At 64.5% G+C, this 17,640-nt stretch overlaps 2 protein-coding genes across 5 annotated transcripts; one reads left to right on the forward strand and one right to left on the reverse strand.

Moving 5' to 3' along the window:
* Positions 1-373: 373 nt before the first annotated feature.
* Positions 374-11,556, forward strand: LOC120748338 (MHC class II regulatory factor RFX1-like). Its single transcript, XM_040054467.2, is given in 17 exon segments — positions 374-778; positions 1,493-1,572; positions 1,700-1,822; positions 1,898-2,129; positions 3,047-3,228; positions 4,725-4,844; positions 5,527-5,577; positions 5,579-5,643; positions 5,731-5,849; positions 5,938-6,026; positions 6,729-6,880; positions 7,809-7,906; positions 8,987-9,136; positions 9,835-10,043; positions 10,346-10,499; positions 10,978-11,023; positions 11,286-11,556. Coding segments are annotated over 17 exon segments (2,460 nt in total). The 3' UTR covers positions 11,471-11,556.
* Positions 11,557-12,467: 911 nt separating this feature from the next.
* On the reverse strand, positions 12,468-17,635 carry LOC120748340 (DDB1- and CUL4-associated factor 15-like). Of its 4 annotated transcripts, none has more exons than XM_040054472.1 (13): positions 17,507-17,635; positions 16,819-16,916; positions 16,533-16,668; positions 15,962-16,068; positions 15,737-15,873; positions 15,042-15,212; positions 14,166-14,606; positions 13,993-14,084; positions 13,785-13,913; positions 13,573-13,658; positions 13,398-13,502; positions 12,836-12,951; positions 12,468-12,620 (listed from the first exon to the last, which is right to left on the reverse strand). In XM_040054472.1, the coding sequence occupies exons 1-13, from the start codon at positions 17,633-17,635 to the stop codon at positions 12,565-12,567; spliced, it is 1,803 nt and encodes a 600-aa protein (XP_039910406.1). In that variant the 3' UTR covers positions 12,468-12,564. The 4 variants fall into 4 exon arrangements, with proteins under 4 accessions (XP_039910406.1, XP_039910405.1, XP_039910404.1 ...); XM_040054471.1 differs by having other exon boundaries at positions 12,836-12,945; positions 15,725-15,873; XM_040054470.1 differs by having other exon boundaries at positions 15,725-15,873.
* Between the last annotated feature and the right edge of the window lie 5 nt (positions 17,636-17,640).

Here is a 17,640-nt window from a genome sequence, read left to right on the forward strand (position 1 = left end):
GTGAAGGGGGGAGCGGGGGGGGGGGGCGGCGGGGCCGGGCGGAGGGGGCGGGGCCTGAGCCCGCCGCGCGATTGGCGGGCGGGCGGGCCAATGGGGAGGCGGGGCGGGGGGCGGGAGCCAATGGGGGCGCGCGGGCGGTGGCTGGACACGCCCCTCCCTCCCGCGCGGTGATGTCACCGCCGGGTCGTGACGTCACTTCGCGGGCAGCCCTGCGGCGGAGCCTTGTGACGTCACGCCGCGTGTCACCGGCATCACCTGGTGGTGGGTTTTGGCTTGGTTTTTTATTTTTTTTTTCCCCCCCCCCCCCGCTCGGTGACGTCAGCCCCGCGCTGACGTCGCCTGACGCAATGACGTCACTCTCCTAGCCGTCGCCATGGCGACCCAACCCGCCTTCGTCACCGAGCTGACGGCGACGACGTCACAGCAGCAGCAGCAGCCGCCGCCCTCGGCGCCGCCCCCCGCCGGCCCCTCCCCTTTCGGGGCGGAGCTGCCGGGAGGCCCCGCCCCCGGCGCGCCCCCCCCGGCGCCCCCCCCGGCGCCCCCTCCCCAACAATTCATCGTGGTCACCGTGGCGGGTGAGCGCCCCGAAAAACGCCGCGGGTTTGCCCCCAAAAATCCCCGGCCCCCTGCTCGCGGCGGGGCGGGGGACGGAGGTCTGACCCGAATTCGCCGGTTTTTGTCCCAAAAGCAGAGGGGCTGCGACCCCCGGAGGGCGCCGAGGGCAGCCCCGCCCCCCCCCGCGCCCCCCCAGCCCGGGCCCAGCCCCGGGGGGCAGCAGGTGCGAAAAACCGGGGGGAAACTGGGGGGAAATGGGGACCGGAGTGGGGTGGAAGGGGCTGGAAGAGGGTGAAGAGTCGGTGAAGTTGCCCAAAATGGCCAAAAAAAGGGGGGGAAAACGAGAGCGGGGTGGGATGAAACGGGTTGGAAAGGGGTAAAACAGGATGAAAAGGGTGAGAGTTGGGAGAAAATGAGAATAAAATCGGCTGGAACCGGGTAGAATTGAGCTGAAGCGGCCCAAAATCTCCAGGAATCGAGTTGGAACAGGGAGGCGGGATAAATTCGGGATAAAGCTGGGGTTGGAAAGGAGTGAAAAGGGCGAGAGTTGGAACAAAATTCAGAATAAATTGGGCCGGAACGGGGCGAAACTGAGCCGAACCCGGGCCCAGAGCGGTGCCGCGGAGGGTCAAAGCGGGGCTGCCCAGCGCCCCGAGAGCTGAACCGGGGCTGCCCCCACCTGGTGCCCCCATTGTGCCCCTCCTGTACCCCATTGTCCCCCCCGTCCCCCTCTTTGTCCCCCCTGTACCCCCTTTATCCCCCCCCCGTCTCCCCCAGCTCTCCCCGGCCCCCCCCAGGAGTTGAGCGGGGTCCCTTGGGGGCGGTGGGGGATGGTTTTTTTTGGGGGGGGGGTGTCCCCCCACCCCTCCTCTGACGCCCCCCACCCCGGGGTGCCCCCTGTGTGTCCCCCCCCCGTCCCCGTGTGTCCCCCCCTCAGGTGCAGCAGCTCCCCCCGGTGCAGCACGTGTTCCCCTACGTGGAGGGGGGCGACGGCTCCTTCCCGCCCCCCGGCGCCATGTGAGTGACCCCTCCCGCCCCGGGGGGGGTCTCCTGACCCCCAGACCCCTCCCCCCCAAAAAAAACCCCAATAATAATAATAGTAATAATTAAAATCTGTTTTTTTTTTTTAATTCCCCCCCCGCAGCCGCTCGGGCTCCTTCCCTTTCGCCGAGCCGCCGCTCTTCGGGCAGAACTCGGGGGGCTTCTTCGAGGGGGGGCCCGGGGGGGCTGCGGTGCAGCCCAGCCCCCCTCCTCAGCCCCCCCAGCAGCCCCCTCCTCCACCTCCTCCACCTCCACCTCCTCCTCCTCCTCCTCCTCCTCCCACCTCCGCTCCCCCCCCCAGCTCGCAGGCCGCCGCCGCCAGCGCCCCCGTGCCCATGTACGTGGCGGGGGGGCAGATCTTGGGGACCCCCCCGGCCCAGGGTGGGGGCGGCGGGACCCCCGGAGGAGGAGGAGGAGGAGGAGGAGGAGGAGGAGGAGGAGGAGGAGGAGGAGGAGCCTACGTCATCCAGGGGGGGTACGTGGGGGGGGGCGGCGGCGCCTACGCTCACACCACCCGCGCCTCCCCCGCCACGGTGAGAGCTGGGGGCGCTGGGGGGGGTCTGGGGGCACCTGGGGGGGGTCTGGGGGCACCTGGGGAGGGTGTGGGGACACCTGGGGGGGGGTTTGGGGACACCTGGGGGGGGGTTGGGGACATTGGGAGGGGTTTGGGGACATTGGGAGGGGTTTTGGGGACACCTGGGAGGGGTTCGGGGACATTGGGAGGGGGTCTGGGGGCAGTTGGGGGGTACAGGGACATTGGGATGAGGACACCTGGGGAGTTTGGGGACATTGGGAAGGGGTTTGGGGGCACGTGGGGGGGGTTTTGGGGACATTGAGAGGGGTTTGGGGACATTGGGATGAGGACACCTGGGGGGTTTGGGGACATTGAGAGGGGTTTGGGGACATTGGGATGGGGACACCTGGGGGGTTTGGGGACATTGGGAGGGGTTTGGGGACATTGGGAGGGGTTTGGGGACATTGGGACGGGGACACCTGGGGGGTTTGGGGACATTGGGAGGGGTTTGGGGAGAAAAACAACAAAAAACTGATATAAAAAGGAAGGTTGGGGGTTTAATTAATTGCAAAGTTGGGGTGAAACGGGAGATTTGGGGAAAACCCGTGATTTGGGGGAAAAAAATCCCGTAGTTCAGGAAAAAAAAAAAAACGGGAGATTTGGGCAGGGAGGAGAGAGCCCGAGGGAAAAACGCTGAGATTTTGGGAAAAGAAAACCCCAAAAATAATAATAATAAAAAAATCCATCCTTTTCCCTCAAACAGCGCCCAGGAATTCCTCCTCCCACTCGGGATTTCAGGGCAAAAACCTGGAGGAGAAGGGGTTTGGGGGGAGCCCGGGTGGGAAGGGCGGGGTCCAGGTGGGAAGGGCGTGGCCCAGGCGGGATTTGGGGATTTCGGGGTGATTCCCAAACCCCGTTTTTTTCCCCCCCTGGCAGGTGCAGTGGCTGCTGGACAACTACGAGACGGCGGAGGGGGTGAGCTTGCCGCGCAGCGCCCTGTACTGCCACTACCTGCTGCACTGCCAGGGCCACAAACTGGAGCCCGTCAACGCCGCCTCCTTCGGGAAGCTGATCCGCTCCGTGTTCATGGGGCTGCGCACGCGGCGCCTCGGCACCAGGTGGGGAGCGGGGAAATTCATCCAGGGAATTGGGGAAATGCGTCCAGGGAATTGGGGAAATTCATCCCTGGGAAATGGGGAAATGCGTCATGGGAAATGGGGAAATGCGTCCTGGGAAATGGGGAAATTCATCCAGGGAATTGGGGAAATTCATCCAGGGAAATGGGGAAATTCGTCCATGGGAAATGGGAAAATGCGTCCTGGGAAATGGGGAAATGCGTCATGGGAAATGGGGAAATTTGTCATGGGAAATGGGGAAATTTGTCATGGGAATTGGGGAAATGCGTCCTGGGAAATGGGGAAATGTGTCCAGGGAAATGGGAAATTCATCCAGGGAAATGGGGAAATTCATCCCTGGGAATGGGGAAATTCATCCAGGGAATTGGGGAAATGCGTCATGGGAAATGGGGAAATTCATCCAGGGAAATGGGGAAATTCATCCCTGGGAAATGGGGAAATTCGTCCTGGGAAATGGGGAAATTCGTCCCTGGGAAATTTGTCCTGGGAAATGGCAAAATCTGCCCTGAAAAAATGGCAAAATCCACTCTGAAAAACTCCAAACTCCATCCCCAATAAAGGCCAAAATCCACCCCAGAAAAACGGCAAAATCCGCTCTGAAAAACGCCAAAATCCACCTTGAAAAACGTTAAAATCCGCCCTAAAAAACAGCAAAACTCCCCTGAAAAAACCACCAAAATCCACCCTGAAAACCACCAAAATCCACCCAAAAACCACCAAAATCCACCCAAAACCCCCCAAAATCCACCCAAAAAACCACCAAAATCCACCCAAAAAACCACCAAAATCCACCCAAAAACCACCAAAATCCACCCAAAAAACCACCAAAATCCACCCAAAAAACCACCAAAATCCACCCAAAAAAACACCAAAATCCACCCAAAAAAAACCCAAAATCCACCCAAAAAAACACCAAAATCCACCCAAAAACCACCAAATCCACCCAAAAAAAACACCAAAATCCACCCAAAACCCACCAAAATCCACCCAAAAAACCACCAAAATCCACCCAAAAACCCACCAAAATCACCCAAAAAACCACCAAAATCCACCCAAAAAACCACCAAAATCCACCCAAAAAACCACCAAAATCCACCCAAGAACCACCAAAATCCACCCAAAACCCACCAAAATCCACCCAAAAAACCACCAAAATCCACCCAAAACCCCCAAATCCACCCAAAAACCACCAAAAACCAGCCCAAATCCACCCAAAACCACCAAAAACCACCCAAAAACCACCAAAAACCACCCCAAAACCACCAAAATCCACCCAAAATCCACCCAAAACCCACCAAAATCCACCCAAAAAACCCCGAAATCCACCCAAAAAAACCCCAAAATTCCACCCCAAACCCACCAAACCCCCCCAGAAGAACCTCTCCGTGACACCCCTCGGTGCCCCCCGGCCGTGGGGCGCTGCCCCCGGGCCGAGCCCCCCCAGGATCCCCCCGATTTCCCGTTCTGTGTTTTTTTAGGGGTAACTCCAAGTACCACTACTACGGGCTGCGCATCAAGGCGGGGTCGCCGCTGCTGCGGCTGGTGGAGGAGCAGCAGCACCTGGCCATGAGGCAGCAGCCCTTCGCGCAGAAACAGCGGTGAGGGCGGCGCGGGGCACCCCCGAAATCCCGCTGGAGCGGGCACCCCAAAAAATCCTGCTGGATTGGGCACCCCCGAAAATCCCCTTCCGAAAAATCCCGGTGGATCGGGCACCCCCGAATCCTGCTGGTTTGGGCACCCCCAAAATCCCCTTCTGAAAAATCCCAGTGGTCTGAGCCCACCCCGAAAAATCCTGCTGGTCTGAGCCCCCTCCCCAAAATCCCCTCAGATCCAAGCGCCCCCCTCAAAATTGCACTGATTTGAGCCCCACAAATCCCCTCAGATCCAAGCCCCCTCCCCAAAATCCCCTCAGATCCGAGCCCCCCCTCACAATCCCCTCAGATCCAAGCCCCCTCCCCACATCCCCTCTGACCCGAGCCCCCTCCCCACGCCCCCTCACCCCCGTTTCTCTCCCCACATCCCCTCTGACCCGAGCCCCCTCCCCACGCCCCCTCACCCCCCGTTTCTCTCCCCACGTCCCCTCTGACCCGAGCCCCCTCCCCACAAATCCCCTCTGACCCGAGCCCCCTCCCCACGTCCCCTCACCCCCCGTTTCTCTCCCCACGTCCCCTCTGACCCGAGCCCCCTCCCCACATCCCCTCACCCCCATTTCTCTCCCCACATCCCCTCTGACCCGAGCCCCCTCCCCACGCCCCCTCACCCCCGTTTCCCTCCCCACAGCCTCAAGCCCGTGCAGAAGGTGGAGGGCGGCGTCACCAACGGGGTCTCGGCGGCGCCGGCCCCCCCCGGGGGTCCCCGACATCAGCGCCCAGGTGCAGCAGTACCAGCAGTTCCTGGGTGAGCACAGACCCCCCCCCACTCCTTTTCCCCCCGTTCCCCCGTTTTGGGGGACCCCTCCCCTAATTTGGGGGGGGGTTTCCGCAGACGCCTCCCGAGCGCTCCCCGAGTTCCCCGAGATCGACGTCCAGGGCAAGGGGCTCCCCGAGGGCGCGGGCGCCGAGGACCTGCGGCTGTTCCAGCAGCTCTACCGGGAGCACTGCGAGGTTGGGGACCCCCCGAACCCCCCCAAAAAACCCGAACCTCCCCCCCCCCCGGGTCCGGCCCGCCCTGACGCCGCCCTGCCCCTCCAAGGCCATCGTGGACGTGATGATCAACCTGCAGTTCTCGCTGGTGGAGACGCTCTGGAAAAGCTTCTGGCGCTGCAGCGGCGACAGCGAGGCGTGAGCGCAGGGGATGTCCCCCGAAGTGATTCGGGAGATATTTGGGATCTTCCCCAAAAAATAATTCGGGATTTATTTGGGATATCCTCCGAAAATAATTCGGGAGTTATTTGGGATGTCCCCCCGAAATGATTCGGGATTTATATGGGATGTCCCCCCAAAATGATTCAGGATTTATTTGGGATATCCTCCGAAAATAATTCGGGAGTTATTTGGGATCTGCCCCCGAAAATGATTCGGGAGTTATTTGGGATCTCCCCCCAAAAAATTTGGGATTTATTTGGGAACTCCCCTCAAAAAATAATTTGGGATTTATTTGGGATCTTCCCCAAAAAATTCGGGATTTTTTTGGGATCTTCCTCAAAAAATTTGGGATTTATTTGGGAACTCCCCTCAAAAAATAATTCGGGAGTTATTTGGGATCTTCTCCAAAAAATTCGGGATTTTTTTGGGATCCCCCCCAGAAAATTCAGGATTTTTTTGTGATCGCCCCCAGAAAAAATTCAGGATATTTTTAAGACCCCTCCCATAAAAAATCGAGGATATTTTTTTGGGGGTGCGCGCGCGTGGGGAAAAGCGCCGAGCGCCCCGTGAGGGGTTTCCGCCCGGCGCGGGATTTCGGGGGGGCGCGGGCGGGTTTCTGGAGGTGCCGGGGGACGCTCCCCGAGGTTTGGGGGCGCCCCCGAACCCCGGTTCCCACAGGCAGGAGGAGGCGGAGCGGCGCCTGCCCCGGCGGCGGCTGCTGCTGCTGGCGCGGCACGAGCCCGTGCTGCGCTGGGTGCGCGACTGCGACCACGCGCTCTACCAGGGGCTGGTGGAGATCCTGGTGCCCGACGTGCTGCGCCCCATCCCCAGTGAGAGCCCCGAAAAACCGCCCCGGAACCCCGAAAAAATCCCTGAAATCCTGCCCCGGAACCCCAAAAACCTCCCCGAAATCCTGCCCCGGAACCCCCGAAAAATCCCCGAAAAACTCCCCAAAACACTCCCCAAAACTTCCCCAAAATCCTGCCCTGGAACCCCCAAAAAACTCGTGAAAAACTCCCCAAAACCTCCCTGAAATCCCGCCCCGGAACCCCCAAAAAACTCCCTGAAAAACTCCCCGAAAAACTCCCCGAGAAAACTCCCCAAAACCTCCCCGAAATCCCTGAAAAAATCCCCGAAAAACTCCCCAAAACCTCCCTGAAATCCCCCCCAGAACCCCTGAAAAACTCCCCGAAAAACTCCACAAAAACTCTGCAAAAACCTCCCTAAAAACCTCCCCCCAAAAAACCTCACCCAAAAACTTCCCCAAAAAACTCCGCAAAAAAAAAATCTCCCCAAAACCTCCCCAAAAACCTCCCCCCCCAAAAAAACCTCCCCAAAAAAACCTCCCCCAAAAACCTCCCCCAAAAAACCTCCCCAAAAAACTCCCCGAAAACCTCCCAGAAACCTCCCAAAAAACTCCGCAAAAAAATATCTCCTCAAAACCTCCCCGAAAACCTTCCCGAAAAACTCCCCAAAAAAACCTCCGCAAAAACCTCCCCTGGAACCCCCAAAAAACTCCCCAAAAACCTCCCCAAAAACCTCCCCTGGAACCCCCAAAATCCTCCCCCAAACCCTCCTCCTCCCGGCTCTCCTCAGGAGCTCCCCCGGGGCAGAACCCGCACCCCCAAAACCCTCCCCCAGACCCCTTCCTGAAAGTTCCCTGTGGCCCCTCAAAGGCCCTCCCCCCAAATTTGGGGCCCCCCCTCTTCTCCCCAGCGCCCCCCCCCAAATTTCCCTTTTGCTCCCCGCTTTTTCCAGGTGCCTTGACCCAGGCGATCCGGAACTTCGCCAAGAGCCTGGAGAGCTGGCTGGGCAACGCCATGGTCAGCATGCCCGAGGAGATGGTGCGAGTCAAGGTGGGCTCGGGGGGTCCCCGGGGGTCTTTGAGGGGTTCCCGGGGTCTTTGGAGTGTCCCCGAGGCCTTTGGGAGGTCCCTGGGGGTCTTTGGGGGGTCCCCGGGGTCTTTGGGGGGGTCCTCGGGGTCTTTGGGGGTGTCCCCGGGGTCTTTGGGGGGTCCCCGGGGTCTTTGGGGGGTCCCCGGGGGTCTTTGGGGGGGTCCCCGGGGTCTTTGGGGGGGTCCCCGAGGCCTTTGGGAGGTCCCTGGGGGTCTTTGGGGGGTCCCCGGGGTCTTTGGGGGGGTCCTCGGGGTCTTTGGGGGTGTCCCCCGGGGGTCTTTGGGGTGTCCCCGGGGGTCTTTGGGGGGTCCCCGGGGTCTTTGGGGGGCTCACGGGTCCTGCAGAGGGGTTTTGGGGGGAAGATGTGGGGAGCGCAGTGGGGTTGGGAGGGTCTGTGGGTGGGCTTGGGGGTCTCAGTGTTGGGGTTTGAGGGGTTCTGCTGGGGCTGAGGGGTTCTGTTGGATTTTGGGGGGGTTCTGTTGAGTTTTGGGGGGGGTTCTGTTGAGGTTTGAGGGATTCTCTTGGGATTTGAGGGTCTCACTGTTGGGGGTTTGGGGGTTCTCTTGGGGTTTGGGGCTCTCAGTGTTGCGGTTTCGGGGTTCTGCTGGATTTTTGGGGGGTTCTCTTGGGGTTTAAGGGTCTCGGTGTTGGGGTTTGAGGGGTTCTGTTGAGGTTTTGGGGGTTCTGCTGGATTTTTGGGGGGGTTCTGTTGAGGTTTTGGCAGTTGTGCTGGATTTTTGGGGGGGGTTCTGTTGAGGTTTTGGGGGTTCTGCTGGATTTTTGTGGGGGTTCTGTTGAGGTTTTGGCGGTTCTGCTGGATTTTTGGGGGGGTTCTGTTGAGGTTTTGGGCGTTCTGCTGGACTCCGGGGCGACCTGAGGGAGATCCTGGGAGCCTCAGGAGACTCCCTGACTTTTGGGGTCCGACCACGCGCTGAAGAGACCCCCGGGGGGGTGATTCCCGGATCTTCGGGGTGGGGTCACGGCCGGGTTTTTGGGGGAGGGTTCCCCGGAGCCCCCCCCGAGCCCTGGGCGCGCCCGCAGGCGGCGGCGGCCGGAGCCTTCGCGCAGACGCTGCGGCGTTACACGTCCCTGAACCACCTGGCGCAGGCGGCGCGCGCCGTGCTGCAGAACACGGCCCAGATCAGCCAGATGCTCAGCGACCTCAACCGCGTCGACTTCGCCAACGTCCAGGTGAGGGGAGACCCCCGAGGTGGGGCCGGGGGCTGAGCCGGGGGGTCCCTGCCCAGGGCCGCTCCCTGGAGCCAGAGACCCCTCCTGGGACCGGGGGGCAGCGGCCTGGGAGGGGCAGAGCCTGGGGGTGGGCAGGGGGTGGGTTAGGGGTGGGTTAGGGGGGGTCCCCAGGTGGGTTAGGGGTGGGTTATGGGGATCCCCAGGTGGATTAGGGTGGTTAGGGGTGGGTTAGGATGGGGTAGGATGGGTTAGGGGTGGGTTGGGGGGGGTCCCCAGGTGGGTTAGGGGTGGGTTAGGGGAGTCCCAGGGAGTCCCAGGGGGTCCCAGGGGGTCCCAGGCCCCGTTCCGGGCCCCGTTCCCCACGTCCCGCCCCACAGGAGCAGGCAGCCTGGGTTTGCAGTGCCCGGGGTTGGGTTAGGGATGGGTTAGGGGTGGGTTAGGATGGGTTAGGGGTTGATTATGGGGGGTCCCAGGGGGTCCCAGAGGGTCCCAGGCCCCGTTCCAGGCCCCGTTCCCCCCGTCCCGCCCCGCAGGAGCAGGCGGCCTGGGTTTGCAGTGCCCGGGGTTGGGTTAGGGATGGGTTGGGATGGGTTAGGATGGGTTAGGGGTGGGTTAGGCATTGGTTAGGGGGGTCCCAGGGGGTCCCAGGGGGTCCCAGGCCCCGTTCCAGGCCCCGTTCCCCTCATCCCGCCCCGCAGGAGCAGGCGGCCTGGGTTTGCCGCTGCGAGGCGCGCGTGGTGCAGCGCCTGGAGCAGGATTTCAAGGCCACGCTGGGCCAGCAGCACTCCCTGGAGCAGTGGGCGGCCTGGCTGGACGCCGTGGTGGGCCGGGTGCTGCGCCCGCACCTGGGCACGCCCGGCCTGCCCCGCGCCGCCAAGCTCTTCCTGCTCAAGTGGTCCTTCTACAGGTGAGGGACCCCTCCCCAAAAAACCACCCCGAGGTTTGCTGTGCCCACCCCAAACCCCCCTGATCCTCCTGTACAACCCCTGAACGCCCTGATCCTCCCTGTGCCCACCCTGAACCCCCCTGATCCTCCTGTACAACCCCTGAACCCCCTGATCCTCCTGTGCCCCCTCCCCAAAACAACACCCCGACATCCCCTGTGCCCCCCAAACCCCCCCTGATCCTCCTGGAAGCCCCCTGCCCATCCCAGACCCCCCCTTTGCCGGCCCCCCAGACCCTCTGACCCCCGCCGTGCCCCCTCCCCAGCTCGATGGTGATCCGGGACCTGACCCTGCGCAGCGCCGCCAGCTTCGGCTCCTTCCACCTGATCCGCCTGCTCTACGACGAGTACATGTACTACCTGGTGGAGCAGCGCGTGGCACGGGCGCGGGGCACCTGCCCCATCGCCGTCATGGGCGAGGTGGGCACCTGGGGGGCACTTGGGGGGGGGTTCTGGGCGGGTTTGGGGGGGCTCAGCTCTCACCTGTATCACCTGAGCGAGCGGCTCAGGGCAGGTGTCCCAAAACTCTGAGGATGGGCACAGAGTGGGGGGCACCTGGGGGGCTCTGGGCAGGTTTTGGGGGGGGGTCCAGCACCAAGGGGGGGTTCCTGCCCCATTGCCGGCACTGGGGGGGCGCCTGGGGGGGTTCCAGGCAGGTTTTGGGGGGCTCAGCTCTCACCTGTGTCACCTGAGCGAGCAGCTCGGGGTTTGTGATGTTGGGCACAGAGCAGGGGTCTGCTTTTGGAGGGGTCTGGCGGGTGTTTTGGGTGGGGGGGTGTTTTTTGGGGGGCGTGTTTTGGGTGGGGGGGCTGTTTTTTGGGGGGGTTACCCCCTCAATCCTCACCAGACACCCCCAAATTTTCCCCTTTTCCTCCCCTTTCCCCCCCTCCACGCCCAGTTTGCCAACCTGAGCAGCTCGCTGAACTCGCAGGACCCCGACAAAGGTGGGTGACCCCCCCCCCAAGCAGGGTGGAGCCCCCCCCCTCATTTCGGGGGGCTCATTCCGGACCGGGGAGGGGTTAATTCCCTTAATTATGGGCGCTGCCTTAATTAGGAGCTTCAATCCCAGACCCACCCCCCCCATACCTGCCAGCCCCCCCCACCACCACCACCGCCGGGTTATTTTTATTTTTTTGGGGTGGGGGTCACCGGGAGCATCACCCCCTCCCCAAATTCCTCCTGCCCCCCCCCCACTCCTCCCCACAGACGAGGAAGAGGAGGACGAGGAGGAGAGCGACGAAGAGCTGCCGGCAGAGCTGGGGCTGGGAGGGGCCGAGGGTCCCCCCGACGCGTTGGAGCCCCCCCTGGAGCCCCCCCTGGAGCCCCCCCCGGCCAAGCTGCCCCGGGCCGACCCCCGCGGGCTCTTCGTGCAGGCCCTGCCCTCCAGCTGAGCCCCCCGCCCCGGGGAGGGGGGACAATGTGCCTTAAGCCACGCCGGGACCGTGCCAAAGCCCCCTCCCCCCGGCGGGAAAAGGGATTTGGGGATGGCCCCCCCCCCCCCCCCCCCCGCGGGGGGTGTTGGGGGGGGGGGACCCAAATTTATTTTTTTGGGGGAGGGGGTGGGAGGAAGAGGAAGGAGGAAGGGGAAGCCGGGGATTTTTTGGGGGGGGGGGGGGGGGAGGTTAAAAAAAAAACAAACAAAAACCCCGCGGGGACCCCCTGGCCGCTGCCCCCTCCCCCCCCCGCAGTGCCAAACCCCTCCCCCCGCTGCCTTACGCCCCCTCCCCACCCCCTCCCCCGCATGTCGCCCCCCCCCCCAATTAGATTTTGGCGTTTTTCGATCATTTTTGTGCTTTGCGCCCCCCCCCCGGGGGGGGGAGGGGCCGTGTCCGTGGCCGCCCGTGTGGAAATTAAGCCAAACCTGGAATTTTGGGGAGGGGGAGGAGGAAAAGGTGGGGAGGGGGGGGTTTGGGACCCTCCCCCACCCTGCAGCCCCCCCCCCCCCTCTCCCCGCCCCCCGCCCCCCTTCCTTGCAGATGCTGTTTTTTACCTTTTGTAGCTTCTTTGTAAAAGGAATAAAAAACCAACTGCGGTGTTTGTCCGGCCCTGCCTGTGACAGGAGCGGGGGGGTGAGGCCCGGATTTACCCAAAACGCGGGGATTCACCCCAAAATCCCGCCCTCGAGACCCCAGGGAAGGAGGATTTACCCAAAACGCGGGGATTCACCCCAAAATCCCGCCCTCGAAACCCCCCCCAAAAAAACCCCGCAGCGAATCGAAGGAGGCGACGCGTGGAAATGGGAATTTTTATTTTTGGGGAAGGGGGATCGGAGCAGTCTGGGGCGGGGGGGAAAACCCCTTCCCCAGCACCGAAAAAACACTGAGTGGCAAAAAAAAAAAAAAAAAAAAAAAAAAAAAAGAGAGAAAAAAAATAGGAAAAAAAGGGGGAAAAAAAAAAATAACAACAAAAAAAAAGGCCCCGGGAGGGGTTTGGGCGGCCAGCAGGTGTCAGAGCACGATCCAGGTGTCACAGCACGATCCAGGTGTCAGAGCACGATCCAGGTGTAGCGCTCGTTGTCCGCCAGAACCTTCAGGGAGCAGCCTTGGGGAGGGGGGAGAGCAGCGATGGCGAGACCCCCAAACGCGGGCACGACCCCCCCCCCCCAAACCACCCGGGAGCTCCGTATCCCACCCTTCACCTCCCTCCCCACCCCGGTGGACCCCTCCCCAAAACGCTCAGACAGGAGCCTGGACGCCCCCAGCCCCTCTCCAGGGACCCTCCCCGAGCCCCCCCTCGCCGGAGCCCCGGAGGCCCACCCTTGTGCAGGGCCTCGTTGGTCATCCTGTGCACGCCGCGGCCGGGCCCCTCGGGGACGAGCCAGCGCATCACCGTGTCCACGCAGCCCTTGCGGTACGAGCTCCACACGCTGCCGCTGCCACAGCGGGTCGGGACGGGGCCGGAGGGACCCCCCACGACCCCCCCAAAGCACCGCCGGGACCCCCCCCAAGCAGAGCCCGGGGTGCCCAGGGGGGTGTCGAGGCATCGAGGCCTTATAGGGGCGCTGCCCGCCCGATGAGGTTTGGGGTGGGGCACAGGGGGTTTGGGGAGGGTCCCTGAGCGCCCCCCCCCCCCTTCCAGGGCCACGGGTTGCTTCAGGGGGTCTTTACCCAGCCCTCCCCCACCCCAAACCCACCTGAGCGGCACAAACCACCCCCAGACCCCTCCCAAAATCACCGCCCGGAACCTCCAAATCCTCCTCGAGCCCCCCCCAGGACTCGCCCACGGCCCACCCGGGGTTCACGGCTGCGAGACCCCCGAATCACCCCCAGCTCCTCCCGGCCGCTCAGAACGCCCCCCCCAAAACCCCTCCCTCCTCACCTGGTCTGCCCTTTGACCTCGGTGAGGTCCCCCACACCCACCGTGGTGAAGGCGCCGCTGTTGAGGTCCCAGGCCACCTTGAGGCTGGTGTGGTAGGTCCTGGGGCTGGAAATGAGGGGGGGGGGCTCAGCGCTGGGGAGGGGGCTCCGGGACCCTCCCGGCCCTCCCCTCTCACCGGAGCTGCCCCTCCTCGTCGGGAGAGGGGAAGGCGAGCAGCAGCAGCCCGATGTTGATCACCACCTGGTTGGTCTCGGGGCACACCTGGGGGGCACGGCGCGAGGGAGAGTTTCGGGGCGGGATTTCGGGGCGTTGGGAGGGGGGATTCCTGCATCTGTGGGATGCACGGCACGGGGGGGCACCCCGGGATTCCAGGGGGGGCTCTGGCACCTCGAGGATGACGATGTCGTAGTCGCTGAAGGAGCAGAACTGGCGGGACCAGGCGGCGTCGTTACGGATCACCTCGTTGATGACGTACTCGAAATCCAGCGTCAGCTGCTCCACCGTCAGGTACTGCCCCTGGGGAGGGGTCCGGGGGGGTCACCGGGGCTCTGCCCACCCCCCCAAAACGGCGTTTTAGGGGTCCCCTGAGCCCCACCTGGGCCGTGGCTCTGTCCCGCAGCGGCCTCAGGCTGCGGCCGCTCAGGTCGGTCACCACGAAGGGCAGCGAGATTTTGTCGTCCTCCAGGTCTAGGGGGGGGGGGGGACGCACAGGAGTCAAGGGGGGGGCACCCCAATACCGGGGAGGGGCGCCCCCGGCCCCCCACTCACCCTCGGGGGGCTCCCCGGGCTCCAGCACGTAGCGCAGTTTGGTGTAGTTGACGTAGCCGGGCTCCGGCGAGGCGCCGGGGGGCTGCGGCTCCCCCGGGGGGCTGCCGGGGGCTCTGGGGGGGATCTCGGGGGGCTGCCCGCGGGGGGAGGGCGGGGGGTCTTCCCCCCCTTCCCCGTGAGCCCCCTCGGATCCTCCCCCGGCTCCCTGAGCCCTCCGGAACAGGTCGGCCACGAATTCCTTGGCTTTGGCCACGGCCGGGGAAGGGGGCGCGGGGGGGAGCTCTGGGCTTTGGGGGGCTCCAGGGGGGGGCTGCGCGGCCGGGGGGGACCCCGCGACCCCCTGCAGCTCCTCGGGGGGCTGTTGGGGGGCGTTTTCCCCCCTCCGGTTGGGGCCCGGCACGTTGCGGCGCTCGTAGAGGATCTGCTGGGAGCTGCTGTCGCCTGTCGGGGGGTGCAGGGGTCAGGGGGGGCTTGGGGAGGGGTCCCGGGGGGTTCAGAGGGGTCCCACAGCGGGTTTTGGGGTCCTAGGAGTGTTTGGCGAGGGATCCAGGAGCTTGGAGGGCTCTGGGAACTGCTCGTGGGTTCAGGGGGGGGGTTCAATGGGGTTCCAGGGGAGTTCCGGGTAGGTTCAGGGTGGGTCCCAGGGGGGTTCAGTGGGGTCCCGGGGGGTTCAGTGGGGTCCCAGAGGGGTTCAGTGGGGTCCCAGGGCGGTCCCAGGGGGGTTCAGTGGGGTCCCAGGGGGGTTCAGTGGGGTCCCAGGGGGGTCCCAGGGGGTTCAGTGGAGTCCCAGGGGGGTCCCAGGGGGGTCCGGGGGGGGTTCAGGGGGTCCCAGGGGGTTCAGGGGGGTCCCAGGGGGTCCCAGGGGGTCCCGGGTACCCGCGGGGTGCACGGCGATGGCGCAGGCCACGAGCGAGAAGCTGGTGTTGAGCAGCACGACGTGGTCCTTGCGCAGCTGGAAGGCCGGCTGGAAGGTGGGGAAGGGGTAGACCACCTGGAACTTGGTGTGCAGCAGGAAGCCGTGGCGCAGGCAGGCGGGGGGGGTCTCACCTGGGGGCGTGGGGGACACCCCGGCTTGAGGGGTGCCCCTCCAAAGGACCCCCCGGGGCTCACCGGGGTACGTGGGGTCCCACTGCGGGGTCAGGGGGGGCTCACAGGGGGCTCAGGGACCCTCCAGGACTTTTGGGGTTCAGGATCCCCCTGGGGTCTCGGGAGACTCACAGGAGCTTGGTGTCCCAGCCAGGACGCAGGGTCCCCAGCCAGGATTTAGGGTCCCCCCAGTGTCTCAGTGTCCCCCAAGGATCTCAGTGTCCCCTCCAGGGTCCCGGTGTCCCCTCAGTATCTCAGGATCCCCCCCAGTGTCCCGATGTCCCCCAAGTGTCTCAGTGTCCCCTCAGGATCTCAGGATCCCCCTCAGGGTCCCGATGTCCCCCAGTGTCTCTGTGTCCCGCCACTGCTGTGTCCCCCTAGTGCTCAGGATCCCCCCCAGTGTCCCGATGTCCCCCCGCTGTCCCAGTGTCCCCGCAGTGTCCCGATGCCCCCCCGCGGCCCGGGGGTCTCACCGGGGGTCTCACCGGGGGTCTCGGCGGCGCGGCGGCAGGCCGGGCAGTGCCGCGGTGGGGGCACGGCCACGGCGCTGACATAGATGTCCCGGTGGTTCTCGTCGCTCATCAGCATCATGTTCACCTGCAGCCCCGGGGCCGAGCGCGTGCTGGGGGGGCGCGGGGACGGGGAGGGGGGCAAGGGGTCACCGGGGGTCCCAGCAGGGCCGCCCCAGGGGTCCCCGGGGCGCCACCCACTTGAAGCCGAAGACGATGACCTTGTCGCTGTCCCCCGGCCACTCGCACACCGTCAGGTAAAGGTCGCTGTAGATCTCCTCGTCCTGGAACAGCCGCACCTGGCGCACCTGGGAGGGGCCGTGGGGTGGGCAGGGAGTCCCTTGGGTGTCCCCTGGGTGCCCCTTGGGCATCCCTTGGATGTCCCCAGGTGTTCCCAGGGTGTCTCTGGGTGTCCCCCAGGTGTCCCTGCCTGTCCCCAGGGTGTCCCCAGGTATCTCTGCCTGCCCCCAGAGTGTCCCTCAGTTGTCCCCAGCTGTCCCTGCCTGTCCCCCGCATGTCCACGGGTGTCCCCAGGGTGTCCCCAATTGTCCCCAGGTCTCCCTGGCTGTCCCCCGCATGTCCACGGGTGTCCCCAGGGTGTCCCCAGGTATCCCTGGCTGTCCTGAGCTGTCCCCAAGCTGTCCCCAGGTATCCCTGCCTGTCCCTGGGTGTCCCCAATTGTCCCCAGGGTGTTCCCCAGGTATCCCTGGCTGTCCCTGGCTGTCCCCAATTGTCCCCAGGGTGTCCCTGGCTGTCCCCAGGTGTCACCCACCAGGCGCAGCTTGCTGTGCACGTTGAACTCCCACCAGTACAGGTGGTACAGGTAGAAGGAGAAGTCGTCGTCCCCGGAGCTGCTGGTGTAGGACAGGACGTAGCGGCCGCACTTGGAGAAGCCCAGGAAGATGTGGCTGGGGTGGGGGGGACACGGAGGGGACAGCAGGAATGGGGAGGGGACACACACACACACACAACACGCAACGGGGGTCACCTCGGGACCCCCCCCTCCAGCAGGTTTGGGGTGTCCCCCCCACCCCACAAGGGCTGGGGTCCCCCCTCACCCCGCCCACAGAAACTCCTCGTCCACGATGCTCTTGAGGGTGACGCAGACGCGCGGCGGAAGCTTCCGGAACAGCCGGGGGGAGAGCTGCCCACTGAGCTGAGGGGGGGGCACGGGAGGGTCAGGGACCCCTCTAACCCTCCCCAGAGCCGGGAGGAGCTGGGGCAGCGCAGGGGGGGACAGGGACCCCCCGAACCCCCCCAACAGCCTCCAAGATCTCCCGATGCGCCCCAAAATTCAGGGCAGAGATGAGCTGGGGGGGGGCAATGGCGGGTCAGGGACCCCAAATCCCTCCACAGACCGCCGGAGCTGCCTCCCCTGAGCTGGGGGTGTACGGGGAGGGGGTCCCACATCGCCCACCGCAGCCCCTCAGCCCGTGAGCTCCAAGCCCTCAGAAAAGACACACCCCCCCCCCCCCAAATCAGGGCTTCCCCCGCACCCTCAGCCCCCCACACAGAACGCCCCCACAGCTCAGGGCACCCTCAGGGACCCTCCACCGTGTCGGCATCTCCCTTAGGGTCCCCCCTTCCTCCGGCCGGGCTCACCCGCCATACCCCAGAGCAGTGTCCCCTCATCTCCGCCCGTCCCTCCCTCAGGGTTCCCTCACAGAGACCCCCCCTCACCTCAGGGCCCCCTCAGATCCCCCTGCCCTCAGTCTCCCCACCGTCCCCTCAGCCCCTCACGCTCACCCGGACGCGGTCGAGCTGCCTCACGAGATGCTCGCGGCGGCCTCGGGGCGCGGCCCCGGCCCCGGCGCCCCCCGCCGCCCCCCGTTTCCCCCCGGGGCCGCCCCGCTCCGCTTTCGAGCTCGGCGCCATTTTCC

Source organism: Hirundo rustica, unplaced genomic scaffold (assembly GCF_015227805.2).
Source record: "Hirundo rustica isolate bHirRus1 unplaced genomic scaffold, bHirRus1.pri.v3 unplaced_BUSCO_407572at7742, whole genome shotgun sequence".
Classification (NCBI taxonomy): Eukaryota; Metazoa; Chordata; class Aves; order Passeriformes; family Hirundinidae; genus Hirundo; species Hirundo rustica.

Bases quoted from the DNA above. Each gene is read 5' to 3' on its own strand.
- LOC120748340 (XM_040054470.1), bottom strand. From the start codon at position 17,635: ATGGCGCCGAGCTCGAAAGCGGAGCGGGGCGGCCCCGGGGGGAAACGG. The intron at 16,069-16,532 runs GTGGGTGACACC...GGCCCCTCCCAG, and splicing joins TGCACAGCAAGCTGCGCCTG to GTGCGCCAGGTGCGGCTGTT. The intron at 15,874-15,961 runs GTGGGTGGCGCC...GCGCCCCCCCAG, and splicing joins GTCATCGTCTTCGGCTTCAA to CACGCGCTCGGCCCCGGGGC.